Here is a 20,860-nt window from a genome sequence, read left to right as displayed (position 1 = left end):
AGAAAGAGTGGAGAAACGCAAGACCTCTGACTTTGCTCCAATACACGACGGGTGAGCTTCGGAGAAATAAATTCTTGTTAAATTCGGATACTAACGAGCACTGTTTACATAGACGATCTTCGTATTGGATTCACGTCATTGGTTGATAAAACCACACAGGGGTGGGGACTTCCGGCAACCGCGTTGTGGTCACAGGGCAGTATCAGAGTGGGCGTTGAATCAGTCTTCCCCCTCATCTTAAATCCGACTTCACGTTTTTAATCGTTACACAAGTTGAGTCCACACAGTTAGTGAAATTTCCCCGGGGAAAAAATGACGGAAAGCTCCGCGACGAAGCTGTTGAACGGAGACGCCTGCCGCCGGACGTTAAACGGGAAAAACGCCAGTAAAAATGGCTACGTGAAGAACCACTGTCCGTTCCAACAGCCACAGAAGTACCGTCGCTCCGGAGAGAAGGTAAGGCCCAAGCGTCAAGGAGAGAAGACAGGAGGGAGCTAGAAACAATCAGCGTTTCTTTCAGTTGTTCATTATTTTCAATCCAAGTTTTCTTTCGATGTATTCATTTATATTTCTCGTGTTTCTATAGCGGCTAAATGTTGTGTGGGAGTGGTCTTCCTGAGCAGGAACCTGCAAGGCGCGGCTACATGTCAGTATAACAATATTTTGCGACTATATCACGGTTGTTACCTTGTACAGCCTAGCTTCTAACGTTTTTTATTGGGGCTTAGCAGAAATATTTATGTCAGATATTAGCTGTGTCGAATTTTCGGAACCTACATTTCACATTTCCTGTCGTTTGAAATGTGAATGACTAAATGTCGGTGTCATATTTGTAGTTTCCAACTTCATAGAGTATCCATTTAACGGTCACTTTTAACTCATGTCATTTTAACATTGTTGTGGATTGAGAAACCTGATCGGGGATGATTGTAGTGGTGACTTCACTCCATCTCCTGTAACTTTACACCCTGTTGTTTCACACTGCGTGTGCTTGGTGAGGTTAGGCAGCTCTGTGTTTACAGACTTGGGTTTGAAGAGGATCGGTGGTGTCTGTTCCCAGGGAGAGGGAGGATCGGGGGTGCTGTGACTTGTCCCTCCAGCTGGATGTCTCCAGGCTTTAAAGGGTGTGGTCCCTCAATTGTTTGATTTAAACAGTAGACATTCTTTATTTGGGTGTGTGGGGGTAAATGTTGGTGGAAACGGGTCCCCCTTCTGCCCCAAAAGAAGGTTAAATACATTTGAGTAATTGTCATGCTCCACAGCTGTAGGGGAACTGATTTGTACCGGTTGTAATCCTCAGTTGGGTTCATATTGTGTCGCTGCTGAACAAAATATCAGATGAACCTACTGGAAGTTAAGGCAGAGCAGCAGTTCTTATCTCAGCTCAGATTACTGTCGGAAAGTGACGGAATTTGTGACGTAAAAAGGAAGAACTTCTAGTCTGGAGTTGTAAATAGCAATCTAATGTAAAAACTGATTTCTAGACATTCTTTGTAATCCTTGAAACCGCTCATTTTGATTCCTCTTCAAGAGCTAAAATCAGTAGCACTGGAAATATATATTTCGAGCTTTGCTGCCACGCTGTGGGTTTAGGAGAGCAGTTGCTGTGAAAAACAAGAGTAATTCAAAACAAAGCCACCAAAGTTTAAGCTTTGGTGTAGCAGCCTTGGTAAATAGGCAACATGCCTTTGAAGAAACTACTGTTTCCTAAAAAGACAAAACAACACTTCTTGCAGCGTTATTTACTTCCTCTGTCTTTGTTTTTAAACCTGCCAGAGATACTAAAAATCAGCTAAGTTTGATACTTCTTCCCACAGCGAGAAGGAGCGCTATGGTTGCTGTTGGCTAGGTTCAGTGTGTTCAATGATCAGAAAGAGATTGAGTTTAGGACTAGCTGGTCAGGGTCGGTCAAGCAGGAAACTGACAGATTCTGGTCACCAGCTGACTTCTCGATGCAGCTTTAAATATACTTTTATGGTTTCTTCAGGAGATTGTGGCTGCAGGCCCAAACAGTGGTGCTGTGTAATTCCACAAGTACAAGCAGTAGTTTTTGAATCGCTTTAACATAAAGTTAGGTCTCACGCATATCTCTAATCCATATCTAGTTGGAGCGGTTATGTATTTCTAACACTGGATATTTTCTTAACAAATCTGACGAAACTCGTCTGTGGAAAAATGTTTCGATATCAATCTGAATGGCATGGAAACGATCAGCTCTTAAGTTCAGATTATCTTAACAGTGGATCAGCATTTTGTGAACAGAATTCTTGCTTGCCTCTTTCTTGTCTAACTTGAAGCAAAAACTGTGTGCTTTCACCATGAGCTTTCCCTATTGTGTACACATTGTAATCTGATCGTCTGTCGCTGAAATGCAGAGCAAGCAAGCACACATTCTCATTGTTTCTGCTGGGGACATTTCTTCTAGTGGCCATCCAATACGTGACCACCTCCTTTTTAGTGTCTGTTAGCAAACCAGTGGTGACATTTAATTTCCATAGGCTGCAACTATGACAGACTTTGTAGCACACACACAACACACACATTACTCTACCAGCTGCTCAGAGGTATTTCGTTGAGAAGCATGACTGGTCACATGAGAAGTGGCTGATTAGCTGCTGGGCAGAGCTTGTAAAAAGTTCCCTGTTCAGCTTGAAATTCTGCTTACATTTTCTTATGTGGCTCCTCCAGAGTGTGACAAGATGTATGATGTCCTGCAATCCAAGGTCAATACTCGTGTTGATAAAACGCAGTCATTTACAGCTTTGGATTAATAACCTTTTCTCCTTCCTGACCGTTGCCTTCAACAGACTGGGTCTTTGTAGAAAAGGCAATGTACTCTTGATTCAGTGTTTAGGTCTTTCTAAGATAAGCAGTTTTACTAAGTCAGCCCTGCTGTTCTATGGCACATGCGGAGCATATACTAAATTCTTAGTATATAGTTTTACAACCTTTTTTTTTAAACACCACTCATGTTTACCGTCGCATTAGTGTTTAAGCCAGAAGGTACAGTTGGCCAGTTTTTTTTTTTTTTTATTGACTCTGAAGGGTGATCAGCAAGTCAAGAATTGGAAAATATTATTTCCCCCTTCTAAATCAGTGAAGCTAAACTTAAAACTCCCATGTTTTTGTCTGTAAGGGTTCTAAATTCCTTCATTTTCTCTTGGATTTCAAACGCATACCTTTATGAAATGTCTTGTTTGCTGATTGTTATTTGTGGCCCTTATTTGTTACATTTATCAGCTGAATTGATACAAATGATAAACAAATAAGTGTTTGTGTGATCATTATAATTATCAGCCTGATTAGTTTATCTTGAATCATAATATTTATACAGGGTCTTTATGCGGTCGTACATTTTCCAGGTCTGGATAAATATGAAAGAAGTTAACCTAGCATGATTTGTTTTTGTATTTTCAGACCTTTTTCACATCATCCATCCATCCACTCAATTACAAAAAAAAAATTAACTGAGCGCAATGGGAAAGTATGACATTTAGTCATGAAAAATATTTAGGAACCTTGTTTCTAAATATGTGGGCTTATATACAGTGTGTCATTGGCTTTCCATTGAACCTCTAACAAGATGTTTTCAATAGTTGTAATCGCCACTTTGGGTTCACCAGCTGCTTTTCTTCCTTGTTCCTCAGAAGCAAAATGCGACTCACAATCCCAGTTTGTACAAGAAGCCTTTTGTGGAGTCGTTCGAGGAGACGCCTCTGCTGGTGGCTGTGCTCACCTATATGGGCTACGGCATCCTCACCGTCTTCGGCTACCTCAGAGACTTCCTCCGCCACTGGAACATTGAGAAGTGCCACGTGGCTCGCGAGAGAGACGAGCAGAAGGTAAAGCATCTTTTGCATGTTTGTTTAATAGAACATCTCAGACTTCATAGTGGGCGCTTTTACATTTGATGTGAATTAAATAACACTTACAAAAATCCCAGGTTTTCCCTCTGTCAGATTTGTGTTTTACCAATGATTTGGAAGATGGAGCTGTGTTTTTCTAGATAGTGGTGCTAAAAGAATCTTTCTATTCAAATCCTAACCAAAGCTGCAGGTTTCCAAGCCAATGTTCTGTTAGTATTTTATGTCTCTCTTATCTTTCACACCCAATTTATCATTTTTCAAACTGTAAATATTTCCTTTTACATGGAACAAAGATAACGTGCTTACTGATATGTCAGGATAACCTTGAAAATATTTATATTCCCCCCCCCCCCAGGATTTTGTCCCTCTCTATCAGGACTTTGAAAACTTCTACACCAGGAACCTGTACATGCGGATCCGAGACAACTGGAACCGCCCCATCTGCAGTGTCCCTGGAGCCAGGATGGACCTTGTAGAGAGAGTTACCCACAACTACAACTGGACGTTTGAGTAGGTTCCTGAATCCTGTATTTCTCTTGATATGCACTAAAAACGTTGTTCTTTTAGGGTAGAATACTGTCAGAGTGAAGAAAAGTTCATGTTCCCTTCTACCAACTAAGCTACATTACACACCTATCATTACAAGGTAGGCATAGCTGTGGTTTTCCCAGCACTTTTCCCACCACACTCAGGGTTGCCTAAGGTGCACCCTGAACTCTTTGAGTTCGTTTGTCATAAAAGTGACGTAAGTTGTGATTCAGATGGTTATTTGGAAAGCATCAGTCACATTGCCTTGGTGGAGACAGGCATTTTTCAAACAACCTTTAGCACATCTCATCCCTAAATGGTTGCAGTGGCCTTTGATCAGGCAGTCAAAGCAGCAGTAAATAAGTGAAAAGGCGTGACGCTGATTTAATTTCATCCCACCATCTGTAAACATGTGCTATCTGAAGGAAATTTAATGTGGCTTATCACTTTAACGTATTTACAACAGCTACAGAAACTCTGTGATATTTAAAACACAAACATTGGTGAATACCTCACTTATTAATAATGGAGCAGTGCTTTCGCAATAACTAAAATTATAGAGCATTTATCACTATCCATGTTAGCAAGCTGCTCTGATAAAATTCTAGTTGAGTCACATGCTTTCCTGTTTATCAAATTTGGTATGAGAAGAGCAAGAGCATTGGAGGTTCTTTCGTAGAATAAACTACACTGTCAGTGTAGATGAAGGCAGGTAAAACATAAAGCATAAATCAGTAAGTACAACATGACGCACCAGTCACATTTAGTAAAAGCCTCGCCTGCCAGTTTTCACTGATTTGCTTAGTAACTCTAAATAAAAACTAACTTTTTTTATATATATATATATATATATATATATATATATATATATATATATATATATATAAAATTTCAGAATAAGTAAATGTTGAATATGCCTAACCATAGAATATTTATAGTAAAAGGTACAACTTATTTCTCAGAAACAACCCAAAGTTACAGAGCTCTCTCTCTTCTCTGCAACCATTAAAAGAAGTACAAATATAGTCAAATCCACCAGGTTTTAGGTCAGATGTAAGATATGCATTACTTATAAAAGCATGTCTGTCATGATCTTTATTTATATTAGGACCAGAGAGTACATCATACTACGTGTGAGAGCAGTCAGTGTTACACAGCTCTGCTGTTTAAAAGGACTCTGTCCATTGTCCTTTCATCACCACATTACTATGCTGCAATCTAAGGTCAAAGCAAAACTTGGCTTTCGGGTATTACAATAAAATAAAAAAATAACTTTCTGTATTAGCTGCTTCAATAAAAAAACTACTTGCGTCTGTGAAAAATGTTGTTTCTTTCTAGAAGCTTCCTACATTCTTTGTGCTTCCTCTGGCTTCTGAGTCGTCTTTCTGCACTAATGGCTTCCTGACTGAAGGATGTTAATGTTAGTGTGAACTGTAAACATTTAGGAATTTTCACAAATCAGAAAAAAGATGATGTTTTGTAGTTTCCAGCCAGCTGTTTACTGTTGTAAATCCAATTACAATCACCAAAGGATTTCTTGGTACGTCTCTGGAAATTAAAGCAGACAGGCTAGCACTCCAACCAATGATCCAAGTCCCTGTTTTCTGACTCAACTTTTTTTTTTTTTTTAAGCCACACTGGCAAGGTGGTGAAGGACGTCATCAATATGGGGTCATACAACTACCTCGGCTTTGCGGAGAGCACGGGTACTTGTGCTGATGCTGCTATTGAAGCCACGCAGATTTATGGAGTTGGCGTGGGCAGCACTCGCTGTGAGATGGGTAAGGGCAACGTCCTGTGAGTGGAACAGTGAGGTTCATTTAAAAAAAAAAAAAAAAAAAGAATGAATTGGATTTGAAATGTTGATCATTTTTGTCAGCTGCTCAAATAAAGCAAAAGTAAAGCAAACGGAGTCCTCGGAATGCATCACTTCATCAGTATCTCTGTCTAACTCTGAATAAAGTTGAGTACTCTCTTTTAAGGCAACCTGGATATCCACGAGGAGTTGGAAGAGTTGGTTGCCAGGTTTCTGGGTGTCGAGGCGTCCATGGTGTTTGGGATGGGCTTTGCAACCAACTCCATGAACATTCCGGCTCTCACTGGGAAGGTAAAAACGTTTGGTCATTTCCTTTGTTTTTTGTTCTCTGCTGAATATTGCACAACTCTTCCTTTAGATGGCTTCATGCGGGGTTTCCCATTTAGCTTTTGTAACCTACTTCCAGTACAGGAAGAGTTCAGCTTCCAGTTCGAGCTTTCGGAGTAATCTGAGAAGAGAGGGTTGATGACTGATGTTTGGCCATTTAGCCATATCTCACTAATCAGTGGTCACCATTATTTTCTCCTTCAGCCACTGTTGCTTTGATAGGACTCATTGTCACTCAGCAGTGTATCAGTGAACAGCGTGAGCCAATATAATCATTTCCTGATAGAAAACAAGAGAACAATTAGGAGTCAGTGAGAGGAACAAAACAGGCAAAAGTTTAAGTCACAAGGTGTTCATGAATTCCCAGCTATGGATTCCTTGCTAGCTTACATTCTTATGGTCTTTATGGTCCTATCTTCACAGCCTAATTATGCAACTAGCTTGTTTGTTCTTTGGCCACAGGAAGTTACATAAACGAAGCCATTGCTTTTGTGGAATGTTTGCATTCGTATTTATTTTATTGGGCTTTTCAGATTTATAGTCCTTCACAGGCTATGTAAACTACTTATTGCATTCCTATAACATAGCTGAATTGGTTACCAATGGATTTAAAAACTTTCTTTTTACCATACAAAAAAGAAATTGTGTATCTATTAGACTTTGTTTTTGGACACTACAAGAGCATACAGAACCATTAATCACACAAAAATGTGCCCTGTATGTAAAAGCATTATTTGGTTCATATCTCCCATGTAAAATTAGTCACCTAGAATTTAACTCAAAATGCAGTGACTGCCAAAGAATAATAGGGTAAAAAGAAATTGCTCAACACCAAAAACTCCATCATGTGAATCCCTGGATTAGTTGAGGTTTAGATGGTTTCCATATGTAGATGCAAAACAAATCATCTAGTAAAATCAAGAATCAGTCCTATTTCCTGTTGTAGGGTTGTCTCATCCTAAGTGACGAGCTGAACCACGCTTCGCTGGTGCTGGGCGCTCGGCTGTCGGGCTCTACAATCCGAGTCTTCAAACACAACAGTGAGTGACTTCTCTCTCTTCTTTCATAAACAAAATATCACAATGAATTAGAGTGCACCCAAAGTGTGTAGAAATATTCATCTGTTTGGATGAAATCCACTCTTTCCACGCCGTTCAACAGTTACCTGTAAAAGGCTTTATCCAGGTAGCTAGTGAACACATAATGACATGGTTATGTGTAGGTCGCTGCTTGTTGTACGTTCTTCTGACTCTGTAACCACAGACCAGTCTATTTTATTTTGAAGTTCTGTGACCGATCAGCAAAAAGAATGGCATAATTGAGGAATGGAGACAAAAAACCTACCTAATTTTATATAACAAAAATATTTTATACAATATACATTTGCATTCATCTCCCCAAAATCATTACTGTGAAGAACCGCCTGTTCCTTCAGTAACAGCAGCAACTTTTTGCACATTGATAGACTGAAGGTTTTGGCCATTGTTCTTTGCTAAATACTTCAAGTCAGACTGGATGAATAATGTTTCTGTCCAGCAATTTTCAAGTCTTGTCACAGACTTTGACTGTGCAAATCTCTAATATAAACCATTCGACTGTAGCTCTAGTTTTAAGTTTATTGCCATTGTCCTGCTGCTCCACCCGTCTCAGGTCTTTTGCAGCCTCTAACAGAATTTCTTGCTGCTGCCACCACCACGTTTCACAGTAAGCATATTGCGTTCAAGGTGCCGCCAACTATTATTATTTTCTTTTTACCTGTAGGCAAATTTTTTCGAATAACTGATTATTCTAATCAACCCCCCACCACCTCCACCACCACCACCAAAAAGCTATTTATTTCTATACTTATTTTTCCCCCAAAAAAGATTTTTTTAAATCAAATTATTACTCTTATTATTTTATGTTTTTACAAAGATAGAAGGCCCTGTGATGAGCCTGAACTAGGAAAAAAAAAAAGGTCAGAGTTCAGTGAAAAAACTGTGACTATATCTTTTTAAAATGACTATTTAATAATGTCATGTATTTTAGAACCAATGAGGCTGACAAACTGTGGCAGCCCTGTTCCACATATAGCGTAATATTTTGTGAAAATCCAGTAAAGTTCTGGTCTCATCTGATCAGATCACCTTCTTCCACATGTTTGCCGTGTCCTCTACGTGGCTTGTAGCAAGCTGTTAACGGGTATTCTTAAGGTTTTCTGGTAGCAGTTGCTTTCATCAGTGGTCAACAGTCAGGCCTCTCGACCGCTTTGAATATTGTCTCAGTAGTTTAAACCATCCTGGTCATTAAAAACTGACTCATTTCTAAAGAACTAATTGAAGTGGACATTTTAGTTTTTTGATAAATCTGAGTTTGCAAAGGCCATTTTTTCTTGCAAAACAACCTGAGTTATAGTAACCTTTTCCCTGCCCATTCTCTCTGTAGACATGCAAAGCCTTGAGAAGCTGCTGAGAGATGCTATTGTACATGGGCAGCCCAGAACCCACAGACCCTGGAAGAAAATTCTTATCGTGGTGGAGGGCATTTACAGGTATGTAACAATCAGTGTGTTACTAACACACACCTAGCCTGGCTTTTGATCTAGAGAAGATGGAGAGGTTTTTTTTTTTTTTTTTTCCTTTATTAGAAGTGCCACCAGTTTCAGACAGGTTGTGATGTAGATGAAGTAACCGTGACATGGCCATTGGCCTTCCTAAAACAGTAAATATCCTAAACTTGTTATTTGTCTTATTTTAAGTCCTAGATTGAAGCTGACAGAAGTCAAGGAGCTAGTCGGAGCTCGTGTCAGCCTACTTACTGACTCTAGTGGCTTAAGGAATGCTTTTAAGTATGATGCCAGTTGCTATGGTATCACTAGCCGATAAATATGATACATTTATTGATAAATATTGTTCAGAAAGAACCAGCTGATGTCATGTAGTATAAACAAGTGTCAGTTTCAGAGGGATTTCTGAGACAAACATGGCATCCTTTTAAAGCGGCTTTACTGTATGATTGCTTCCTCTGACACAGACAGACTTTAGCTTTCTGAGGGAGTTCGTCTAATTGTTGGTATCTAATAATATTCCATTTCAATGGGGTGAAAGATGCAATCAAAGTAAAATGAACTGTTGAATACATTTCTTTTAAATCCCAAAGCATGGAGGGGTCCATCATACGTCTGCCTGAGGTAATCGCCTTAAAGAAGCGCTACAAGGCATACCTGTACCTGGATGAGGCTCACAGTATCGGTGCTCTCGGACCCAATGGCAGAGGAGTAGTAGACTACTTCGGCCTGGATCCCAAGGATGTTGACATCATGATGGGAACATTCACGAAGAGTTTCGGAGCTGCTGGTGGATACATTGGAGGCAAGAAGGTTGGTGCTTAAACTTCTGGTGGAGTTCAAACCATAAACCCAAAACTTTTACCTGTAAAAGTAGAAGTTGTAAAAACCTGATTAGGACAGTTTAAGCACTTTATCATCCTCGGCGGATTGAGCAATTTTCCAGCTCCTGATGTGTCACTTGGTGTTGGTCAATACTGGAAAAACTGGAAATCCAGCTTTTTGTTTTTCAAAAAACTGACTTAACTCTCTTCATCCTGTCATTTTCACCCCATTAAGAAGAAAAGCATGCTAGACAGGATTTTTAACGCATGTTTCTTTTAAACCAAAACGTTTATTATTATGACAGAGCTGTAAAATAATGGCATTAGCTTTTCATGTTTGTAGTATGAAAAAAAGAAAATGGCAATGAAAAAAGGTTTGAGTTTCCAAACTTTATTCCATTTTCAACGTGATAAAAAATTTAATATCAAGTTGTATTTGTTTTTATATAAATTGCATCTTTTTTTCTTTGATTCACCACATCACAGCTCACCATTTCAGCCCTCTTCTATGAACCCCAGCCCTATTTAAACTGGATCTGGGTGTCTTAAGCTGAGCATGATCAAAGGTGGTTCAGATGCCAAACTCAGCACTGAAAGAACTGTTTTTACAAACAAAGTAAAGGTGCCAAAGTTCATATACTATTTTAAAGAAGTGGTTCTGATTTAAGAAATCTAAGCATCAATGATTTTGAAATGGATCTAATTTGTTTAACTTAAGTTGGTTAGATGTCAGCTAAACCACGCTGCCCAATCAGAAGCCATCTTCTGTTTTATTTTATGATTTAGGAAACGTAGAAATGAAACCCACATAGTGTACAAGCCTTTCAAAGGTACAGTTTTATAACTTTTGAAATGGGAAATGCTAAGGAACCGTGATATTGGCCACAATATACTGTTGTGATCTAAATGAATCAAAACTAATTTCGGTCTTTTCTCTGTCAGGAGCTGATCGACTACCTGCGCAGCCACTCTCACAGTGCTCTGTACGCCACCTCCATGTCCCCTCCTGTGGTCCAGCAGATAATCACCTCAATGAAGATCATTATGGGCGAGGATGGAAGCACACTGGGTATGTGCCAGAAAAGCACTAGTAGGAAAAATCGATCCATTTAGACCAGTTTATTGTAATTTTATCATGTACTATATAGAAAACAATATAGTAAGAAATGCCAGTAAAATAAGAGGATTTCTCAGGGATGTATAACGGTGTAAAAAAATTATTGAATAGATGATGCAAACCAAAACAGGCAATATATAAAATAAGTGCAGTAAAGTGGAGTGTGTAAACTTAATGAGCAGCAGTTCGGGAGTTAACCAGCTTGTTGCAGAACGCTGTGCTGCAGTCTGATTCTGCTTTTGATGTTGCAGACTGCTGGAGATAGGCACCGGCTTCCCCGTGACCCACTACGGAATAAGCGGTAGAAAATGACTGAATGTTGCAGAACCGTTTCCTTGATGGTAGAAGTTCAAACAGTTCATGGAGTTCAGTCTCCTTTTCCTTCAGCAATCTTGAAACAGATCCTGGACACTTGATGGCCCTCTCAGCTTCTTCCGCTGCCTTCAGGGCCTTCTTGTCATCCGTGTTGCTGTCGGACTATCATTAAGATGAAGAGATACCTCTCATTACATATTGCCAAGTTGTGGAGTGAGTTTTGTGAGCACTCATCCAGACCACGTAATAAAAAGATTTGTTCACAATCCAACAAAATAAAAGTTCATCCCGTTACTTTCTGTTTGATAAAAATCTTCCAGCATGGGTTTCAGTTTGTAGGTGCAAAACTGGTTGCAGGTAGTTGATTTGACCACAAGATGGCAGTACACCCCTATTTTACATTAAGGCGTGTAGACTCAACACTGCTGAGGAGTTTTGTTTCTTTCAGTTCCCATGAGCTTTGCCAGACTCACTAGCAAATAAAAAGTAGGTGGACAGCTTTATGAAAAATTGGGATGTTCATACTTCTTAACGCTATATCAGTATAGTCAAATTAAATGCAGAGATCAGTAAAGTAGCACCTGCCTATTAAAACTTGTTGGCTTTAGAAAAATAGATTTTAAGTTGCATTATTAGCATGTTTTCTGTAGTATGACAGCGTTTTCTTCATAATTTAAGCACTTTTTGTTAATCTTACGCCCTGTAGTACCCTTCTTTGTTTCTTTGTTCAGCTTTGGGCCAGACTGATGGAAAAACCTCTGCCTATTTCCTTTTATCACTTTCACATGTGTGCTCCTGTTTTACTTTCACACCGTGGGTGCAAAGCAGCATGGTACCTTAGGACCAGAGGCCAAATTCTGCTGGACTCTTCTGCGCACACAAATAAATGACAAAGTCTTGTTATTCTTTCTGAGCGGCACCCTCTATACTTTTTTTAACGAAGCTTAATTGATTCTGCCCCCATCCAAAAGTTGATCTAAGATCAGGTTACACTGCTTTCAAGCCATGCAGTTGATAGGTACAAGAATAACAACTCCTGCTGTAACCTTTGTAGTGGTCTCTTTCTAGTGTCGCCAGCTCTTCTTTTGTGTTATTTCCAAGAAGAGAAGGCCTGACCTTGCGGCAAGGATGTTAGCTTGACAAGTTTTCCCTGTGGAAGAGTAACAGTATGATTAGTTGCAGCTCAGTCACTGTTTGCAATTCCAGCCTTTGAAGTTTCAGATGCTGACACAGAGTCAAAGTGACAGTTGAGCTGCCTGTTAAAGACCCGTTGGTTTCCATATGTTGCAAACATGCCTGAATTAAAATGGAAGCTTTAATTAAACCTGAATGGGACAAGAGGGCAGACATGAGGCTGTCCGTGCTCTGGAAAGAAGGCTAAACCTGTGAATGTGAGTCTCTTTTTGGCCAGCTGATCACGCTGTGCCAAGAATACCTGTGGATTTCTTCACAATGGAAAGTATGTGTGGGTAAATATAAAGCCACAGTTTGTTGTGTCTCAGGTTGCTTTGAAGCTTTGCTGCTTCTGAGTGCAGCCAGGCAGATGTGTGTTGCTGTTGGCACTTTGTGGCGTATGGTTATTTGTTTGGTTAGGATGCTATTTCTGCAGGCCTGGTCTGAGAATTCAGCTTGTGAATCCACACTGTGCACCAGGCTGACATTTGATCTTTAATGTCTGTTTATTTTCAGTTTGTTGACATTAAACAAAAAGGATTTTGTTTGTGTTAAACACTTTTTTTCTAATAAATGAGGGTCAATCGGAAGATTTCAGAGGTTTTTGTTTGTTGAATGGACCCCTTACTTGAAAGAGTTAGACTTGGATTTGATTTTTCATTTCATGGGCTGGTATGATATTTTTAAATAAAAATAACACGATTTCACCGTATCATGCCATTTTAAACAAACTGAGCAAAAACCTGTACTTTGACTTGATTTTGTGATAATACTTTAGTTTCCACACCAGGACTGTCCACTTTTATCATGACTTGAAATGTTTCCAAATAAATGAATGCATCTGTTGGGCATAAAAAGTGCAATATTCTTTCTTCAGCTAGCTGGCACACAGCAACACGTTGGGGAGGGGTATTGCTTCAGTTGTCTAAACAGCATGTTGCAAACACTAATTGGTTTTGAAACCATAGCCTTTGGGATACTTTGATAATGGTAACTGGCCCGCGCTTACTCTAGGTTAACAAACTGGTAGAGACAAGTTCTACTAAGTAAGATTTTTATTAGTAGAATTTGCTTCTTGCTTTTCTTTTAAATTTTATTTTGACTTGTAGAACTTTCTAAAACCATCTATCCTTTCTTTTTTTTTTTACAATTCACACCAAAAGTGAAAGGGTTTGAGGGTTTTTAAATACTAATACAAGGTACGCTATGTGTACTTTCATCACTTAACCTCTTCACAGGTTTCATTGGAATATGTTTGGCCTCAAAATTGCACAATTTAGTAATTAAATGCATGAACAAGTAATATTATACATCCAAGGTTGGTAATAAAATAATATTTATGGCATACATTTAAAGTATTTGATATTATTCAGTTGTTTCCCATTTGGACCTTCATAAACAACATCTGGCCACTGCTAAATAAATTGGGAAAAATCCAATTTAAAGGAATTATTTACAAGCAAATCTCGTGTAGTTAGTTGACCTGTGATTTAATCAGCCGGGCCAAGGTTTAAGTCATCAAATCCTAGCTGGCAGTGCATGCTGCTTTGAAAGTAACGGCTCTGTCTATCTTTTGTAGGTGCTGATCGCCTCAGACAACTTTCAGAGAACACCAACTACTTCCGCAGAAGACTCCGGGAAATGGGTTTCATCATCTATGGCAACGATGACTCGCCTGTTGTGCCCCTGATGCTGTACATGCCTGCCAAAATTGGGTAAGCGATTTGGTTTTGAGTAGTCAAATGAGATATACATACATACATACACACACAAACACACACACATACATACATACATACAGGGGTTGGACAATGAAACGGAAACACCTGGTTTTAGACCACAATAATTTATTAGTATGGTGTAAGGCCTCCTTTTGCGGCCAATACAGCATCCATTCGTCTTAGGAACGACATATACAAGTCCTGCACAGTGGTCAGAGGGATTTTAAGCCATTCTTCTTGCAGGATAGTGGCCAGGTCACTACATGATACTGGTGGAGGAAAACGTTTCCTGACTCGCTCCTCCAAAACACCCCAAAGTGGCTCAATAATATTTAGATCTGGTGACTGTGCAGGCCATGGGAGATGTTCAACTTCACTTTCATGTTCATCAAACCAATCTTTCACCAGTCTTGCTGTGTGTATTGGTGCATTGTCATCCTGATACACGGCACCGCCTTTAGGATACAATGTTTGAACCATTAGATGCACATGGTCCTCAAGAATGGTTCGGTAGTCCTTGGCAGTGACACGCCCATCTAGCACAAGTATTGGGCCAAGGGAATGCCATGATATGGCAGCCCAAACCATCACTGATCCACCCCCATGTGGTATGCTGACATTACCCTGGATACCGTGGCTCTTGATACATCACAAAGACTTGCTGTCTTGGTCACAGATGCGCCAGCAAGTCGTGCACCAACAATTTGTCCTCTTTTGAACTCTGGTATGTCTCCCATAATTTTGTGTGCATTTCAATATTTTGAGCAAAACTGTGCTCTTACCCTGCTAATTGAACCTTCACACTCTGCTCTTACTGGTGCAATGTGCAATCAATGAAGACTGGCTACCAGGCTGGTCCAATTTAGTCATGAAACCTCCCACACTAAAATGACAGGTGTTTCAGTTTCATTGTCCAACCCCTGTAGACACATACACACATACTATGTAATAACAGGGCTTCTAACATAAGGTGTTGTAAATAAATAGTTTGGATCATTTTTGTCCTTCAGGGCTTTTGGTCGAGAGATGTTGAAGAGGAACATTGGCACTGTGGTTGTCGGATTCCCAGCAACGCCTATCATTGAGTCGAGAGCTCGCTTCTGTGTCTCAGCTGCTCATACCAGAGAAATGCTCGATACCGTAAGTTGATCATAAGCTACAGTTAAGCAGACTCAGTGATGTTACTTTAAGTGATGGAGCTGTAGGCTGGTTTAGAGGTTTCCGTTCAGATTGGAATAACATGTAAGACCAGTTTTCTAAAGAAATTAAAGGAAGCCATTCAAGGCTCAGTTTTGGGCTTTGTTTTTTTTTTCTAATAATGTTAGGATGAATATTTCTACAGCTAAAATGCGTCTTTGTGGGCCTCTTTTATCAGATGTTATCTGAAGTTCTTGACCATGGTGACATTATTTATATACATTCTGCTTCCCATGCACTTTGCTGATTAGGCTCTTTTCATTTTGTAACAACTAAAGTAAAAAGCACCTCACTGTGGACTTCCTAATCTAGTTTCTTCAATCTCTCTTACCTGAGTACATTCTGAATTCCTTGTAATGATTTGTGGTCCTTGAGTTGCCTTCTCACTGGAGTATCCAAAAATTCTTCCATCTCAAGCATTTTTATTTAAAGCACCTGCAAGACCAAACTGCCTTTCAAGATTACTGCATATTGTAGACTTTGATTTTTATTGAAGCTGCTCCCCTTCCCCACAGGGACTTTATTTATCTATCTGTCAGAGGAGCACATCAGCACCGTTTCTATTTGTCCATTTAACGGGTATCAGCCTGCTTTTGAGAAGCAGACAGAGGAGCCGCTTTTTCCGTCTTTGGAAAAGTCAGCCCTCTCTGTTTCTCAAAGCGTGGAAGCAGGAAAAAAAAGGTCAGGAGGAAGGTAAATTGCTTCCAGGTGCCCTGCAGTGTGTTGCAATACTGATAGGGTCTCTGGTGGAAAATTGTGGGGGAGTTTTTGTTCAATGCTGTTTTTGTTTGTTACAGTGGGCCTTCTGTTCACCTTTCACCTCTACTTTCCCACCCTGACATGTCAAAACATCCTCACCTGCGTTCGACTGGGCAAATAGTCTATTTGAGTTCTGATTAATATCAGTCTCCCATTTCCTGTTTTTTTTCTTTCTCTTTAAGGCACTGGAGGCCATTAGTGAAGTGGGCGACCTGCTGCAGCTGAAGTACTCTAGACGGGAACAACCTCTTCCCTCCTTGGGATGGATGTCTGAAGAGAGCCTTCTTCAGGACTAAACCAGATCCATCTTTCCTCCTTTAACCTCACTGTACACCACATCCCCTTATATCCGTGTGTAATATAACACTTCCTCGTACCTCATGTTCCTTTGAGCCAGTCTCGCCACTCAGCTGCTCTGTATCTTCTACTATGGACGCTGAAGCACTGTAGTCTGTGACCCGTCCAGCTTTGTCAGCCTCACCAAAATCATCCACCCATCTCGTTGCAAGCCTTTCTCGCATACTCTCACGTCATGTCTTAATCCTGCGTGCACAGTGAATCTATTTTTTATTTGTGCAATAATAAACGAAAAAGTAGATATTTTAAGAAACCTGCAGCAAAGTAGGGAGAGCTCTATTTTTTTGGGGGGGGGGTTCCTAGCCTTTTGTAAGTGTCACTTATCACAATGTTTGTAATTCTGTCCTTTGGGGTAGAATCATCCCAGACCTGAAAGTCAGGTGTTATTTCACACATGTTCCTCATGTGTGTTGCTTATTTTCCCTGATTGCTTCTAGCTGAATTTAACCATAGAGTATTGGATAGTCCTTTTGTTGTTTCCCCCTGACCAAAGGTTGCATTTGTATAGATATATTTGCCACTATTTCTGTCTGGAAATGTGAAGCGGATGTTTCCAAAAGAGAAAAAAAAAAAACTAACTGGGGAAAAAATTCCAGAAAGCGAGACTGACAAATATTTTTTTACTGCTTATTTTCTATTCATAGTCTGTTGTTTAATTTAATGTTTACACCTGCACTCAAACAGCCTAGTGTCTTGAACATTTCTATAAGGTAATGAGCTACATGTGTGATTTAGTATTTTTTTGTTTCTTCCATTTCTGCTCATTAAAGTGCTTTTATGTGAATGGCTGATCTGAGCATAACTTTGATCTGTATGCATGACGATGCTGCTTCCGAACTCATCCGATGTACAGAACAATTTATTTATTTAAAAAAAATGCATATTATCCTTTTGCTATTTGGTTTTTGAAAGGCAGCTCTAAAATGTGCTACAGTTGAGAGTATATATTTAAATCAATTACATGTCTTACTTCTGCACTGCACCACTGATAGGCGTTTTAAATGCCCGCATGACGTTGGTAGGAAAGTTTCTGTATACATAAATCCATATAAATGTGTACTCTGTATGTTTTTTATTTATTTTTGTCATCATAATCTACATTTTGTGATCATCCTCTGAAACGGCATTCCATTGTCATGTTGCTTTCAGTGTGTAGCTGTAGTTTTGGTACACAGTACGCTGTCTGGCGCTTCTGTGTGAGTGTTTTATGTCCTGTCACTAATGATGTGGTGGTTGTTGGTCACAAAGTTGTCTGTTGTCTGCCAATGTATCCATTAATGGTGATAAAACTCAACAAACAGCAATGACTGTTTTCTTTTGGCATTTTGTTTTGTCCTCTTTTCCACCGTTATACACTGTAGTGACAGATTTGTCTGATTCATTCCAACCTCATTTTTTAATGGTATGAATAATAACTTGGAAAACGTTTATAAAATATGGAAAACATGATCGTAACCTCACCAGTGTCCTCAGAAAAGTGCTCTGAAAAGTAATTTTCATCTCGCAAGAAGCTTTTCCGTCAAGCTTCCTGCAGGAGCTTGCAGTAGTTTAAGTTTGCACTCTTAAAATTATTCAGCTCTCACTTCAAATGAGGTGTTTGCAATAAACAGATTACACAAGAGCAGCTTAAATTGTTAGGGAAAAACAAATTTTGCCAGGATTCTGTCGACATTTGACTCTACTCCCTCAACCTCCTGGATAGAACGCTTCTTAAGAGCAGATATTAGCAAACCAGCTGTGGTGTTCAGCACAAGGGCTTCATTACCTGCATCAGATTGAGATACAACACCTCAAATACCTGGACAGTTCGTAGGAACATTTATTGCACGTTTGAAAAATGACCAATTCAAGAGAATTGTACATAAACTTCAGAGAAGAGGTGATGCAAAAGCTAGAATACTTTTACCAAAGGCCCTGAATTTCCCTAGAGATGTAGGTGGACACATTGTTTGCAGGTTTAAAGAAACAGGTTACGCCACCTGGATGAGGCAGAAAGAGGAAGCTATCAATGACAGATTCCTGAGGAGAAAGGGGGTCAGCGAAGCTTCAAACAGGAAAATTATTACAAGCACATTTCAAGATGCACCAAGTTTTGGTTTCAGATGAAGTTCTGGAAAATGTTAGTAGCCATCATAGTTGCCCGACATGAACTTTATTGAGAGCCTCTGGTGGGGTTTAAAATTGGTGGTTGCAGCAGGCCTACCAGAGATTAGAAATGAACTGGAGGCCTGGCAGGATTTGGCTTTTATTCCTGAGGAACTCTGCCAGAAGGTGGTGTCTTGACTAGTAATCACATCTGCAGCAGGTGATTCCAGAGGCGCTCTAGTACTAAAGATGCTTGTCCTGAAGGGGTTGAATAATTTTGAGACTTCAGTAGTACTTAAAAGTAACATTTAGTGTTTATTTGGAGAAACCACTTCTAATATTAGTTGTGAGCTCTTTTAATTGTGTCATTTGGTTATTGCAAACAGCTGCTAGTTTGTATATTTGACCAATAAAACTAATTTTCCACTTGGTGAATAATCTTAGTGTTAAATAGAAGTCCCAGCATTTCTGCATACACAGGCAAAAAACAGAAACTACCAATAGCAACATGTTTTATTTTTGCTATCAAGTTTTTCTCTACAAACCTGTGCATTTACTCTTCAATGAGTATGTTCAAAGACTGGGCTTTGGGAGCTGTTATGTAATGTTACGTGTACCTCCTAAAATGCAACATGTGCGCTGTCCTGTTGTGACCATTGAAAACTGATCAGCCACTTCTGTCCTCGGAACTGTATTTCGGCTGAAGATTAACTGGTTAGAGGATCTGTAAAGCCATGATGTTTATGAACCATGCTGCTAGAAAACTGTGCCACGAAAATTAAATCAATTTTGAATTTGAATCCAGTTCTGAATGTGGTTTTTATTTACCTTTAGCACCAAAACTTTAAGAGATAAAATGGCAAATTACAAAGGATATGTCATTTACATTCTTCACTTAAATCTGCAAAAGCACCACCTTTTAGGTCAAGGGTTTTAGGTATCAGGAAGTTATAAAAATAATCAGGTCTTAACTGGTTAAAAACATGTTTAACCCCAACTTTGAGTGAAAAAACAGATTTCACTGTCATTGTTGAAAACAAAATGAGCCAAAGTGGAAAAGCAGGTGTATTTACATATTGCCAACTGGGAATGAAGCCTTGGAACCCAGTATCTTGGACTCCAAAGCCCTCACTTAGCACTTTACCTTAGTGTTCATGACAGTACCATTAGAAAGATTGGACAAGAATTGTTTGGAAAAGAGAAAGTCTTAGATGTATCTGAATGAAACACAAGGCTTCTGGGACAGATGAGACCAAAGTAGAAATGTTTGGCCCCAAAGGCCCCACCATGTTTGGTGAAAACCAAACACACCACATCAGCACATACAACTCGTATCATCTGCCAAGCATCGTGCTGGAGGGGTGATGATTCTTTTTGCAACCACATGACCCGAGTACACTGCAGCTATTGAGTCAACTATGAGCTGCTTGGTATACCAACGTTTTCTAAAGTCTAACTTGATGCAATCTGTCTGACAGCTGAAGCATGGCTGGAAATGGGTCATGACAATATAATTCCTGAAAACAAGTGGGAAGAAATGAATTGCCGCAGGGAATGTGAGAGATCTGGACTTTGACAGTGCCACTCTAACATATGATTATGCTTTGATCTAAACTATTCCATTGTTGATGTATGTTTAGGATCATTCTTCTGCTGGAAGGCGAACCTCTGTCCCACTGTCATCTTTTCAGCCTCTAACAGGTTTTCTTCCGGGTTTGCCCTGTACTGAGCTCCATCCACCGTCCCATTAATTACACTCAGTTCCCCCGTTACTGAAAAAAAAACGTCCCCACAGCATGATGTTACCATCTCTGCAGCTATATCAGATGCTCAAAGCTTGGAATGTGGGTTTGTAACATAGTCCTGCTTTAAACGTCTAAACAACGTTATCCCTGGCCTTTCCTCTGTGTTGTTTGGTTATAACGATGCTGTTTATCCACCAATAGCCTCTAACCAACTTTGGAGTCCTTCACAGAACAACGTTTTGTATACTGAAATGTACTGGATTTGATTTAGGCTTCCAACATAAAGGCGACAGAAAACAAACGTACACCACACTATTTGGGGGAAAAATTTGAAAACCATGTATCCTTCTTCTCCCACCTCACAATGGGATACCTTTTGATTTTCACATAAAAACTGTTAAAAAAAATTAAAGTGTATTAATACAATACAACTGACTTTGCCTGTTGCTTTCAGTCAGTTACTGAACAAAAATTACTTTCACCTT

General features: G+C 39.6%; 1 protein-coding gene across 2 annotated transcripts; it reads left to right on the top strand.

Moving 5' to 3' along the window:
* The first annotated feature begins 160 nt into the window (after nt 1-160).
* Nucleotides 161-17,849, top strand: LOC124882108 (serine palmitoyltransferase 2-like). Of its 2 annotated transcripts, XM_047388282.1 has the most exons (13): nt 386-456; nt 587-646; nt 3,648-3,842; nt 4,222-4,376; nt 6,027-6,175; nt 6,377-6,501; nt 7,484-7,577; nt 8,962-9,067; nt 9,676-9,895; nt 10,849-10,975; nt 14,091-14,226; nt 15,243-15,372; nt 16,371-17,849. In XM_047388282.1, the coding sequence occupies exons 3-13, from the start codon at nt 3,741-3,743 to the stop codon at nt 16,482-16,484; spliced, it is 1,458 nt and encodes a 485-aa protein (XP_047244238.1). In that variant the 5' UTR covers nt 386-456; nt 587-646; nt 3,648-3,740; the 3' UTR covers nt 16,485-17,849. The 2 variants fall into 2 exon arrangements, with proteins under 2 accessions (XP_047244237.1, XP_047244238.1); XM_047388281.1 differs by lacking the exon at nt 587-646 and having other exon boundaries at nt 161-456.
* Nucleotides 17,850-20,860: the final 3,011 nt, after the last annotated feature.

This window comes from Girardinichthys multiradiatus, chromosome 15 (genome assembly GCF_021462225.1).
Source record: "Girardinichthys multiradiatus isolate DD_20200921_A chromosome 15, DD_fGirMul_XY1, whole genome shotgun sequence".
Taxonomy (NCBI): Eukaryota; Metazoa; Chordata; class Actinopteri; order Cyprinodontiformes; family Goodeidae; genus Girardinichthys; species Girardinichthys multiradiatus.
This window is presented reverse-complemented; position numbering and strand designations above follow the sequence as displayed.

Coding starts and splice junctions, on each gene's coding strand:
- LOC124882108 (XM_047388281.1), top strand. CDS start 313: ATGACGGAAAGCTCCGCGACGAAGCTGTTGAACGGAGACGCCTGCCGC. Junction 6,176..6,376: donor CAGCACTCGCTGTGAGATGG/GTAAGGGCAACG, acceptor CTCTCTTTTAAG/GCAACCTGGATATCCACGAG. Junction 10,976..14,090: donor CGAGGATGGAAGCACACTGG/GTATGTGCCAGA, acceptor TATCTTTTGTAG/GTGCTGATCGCCTCAGACAA.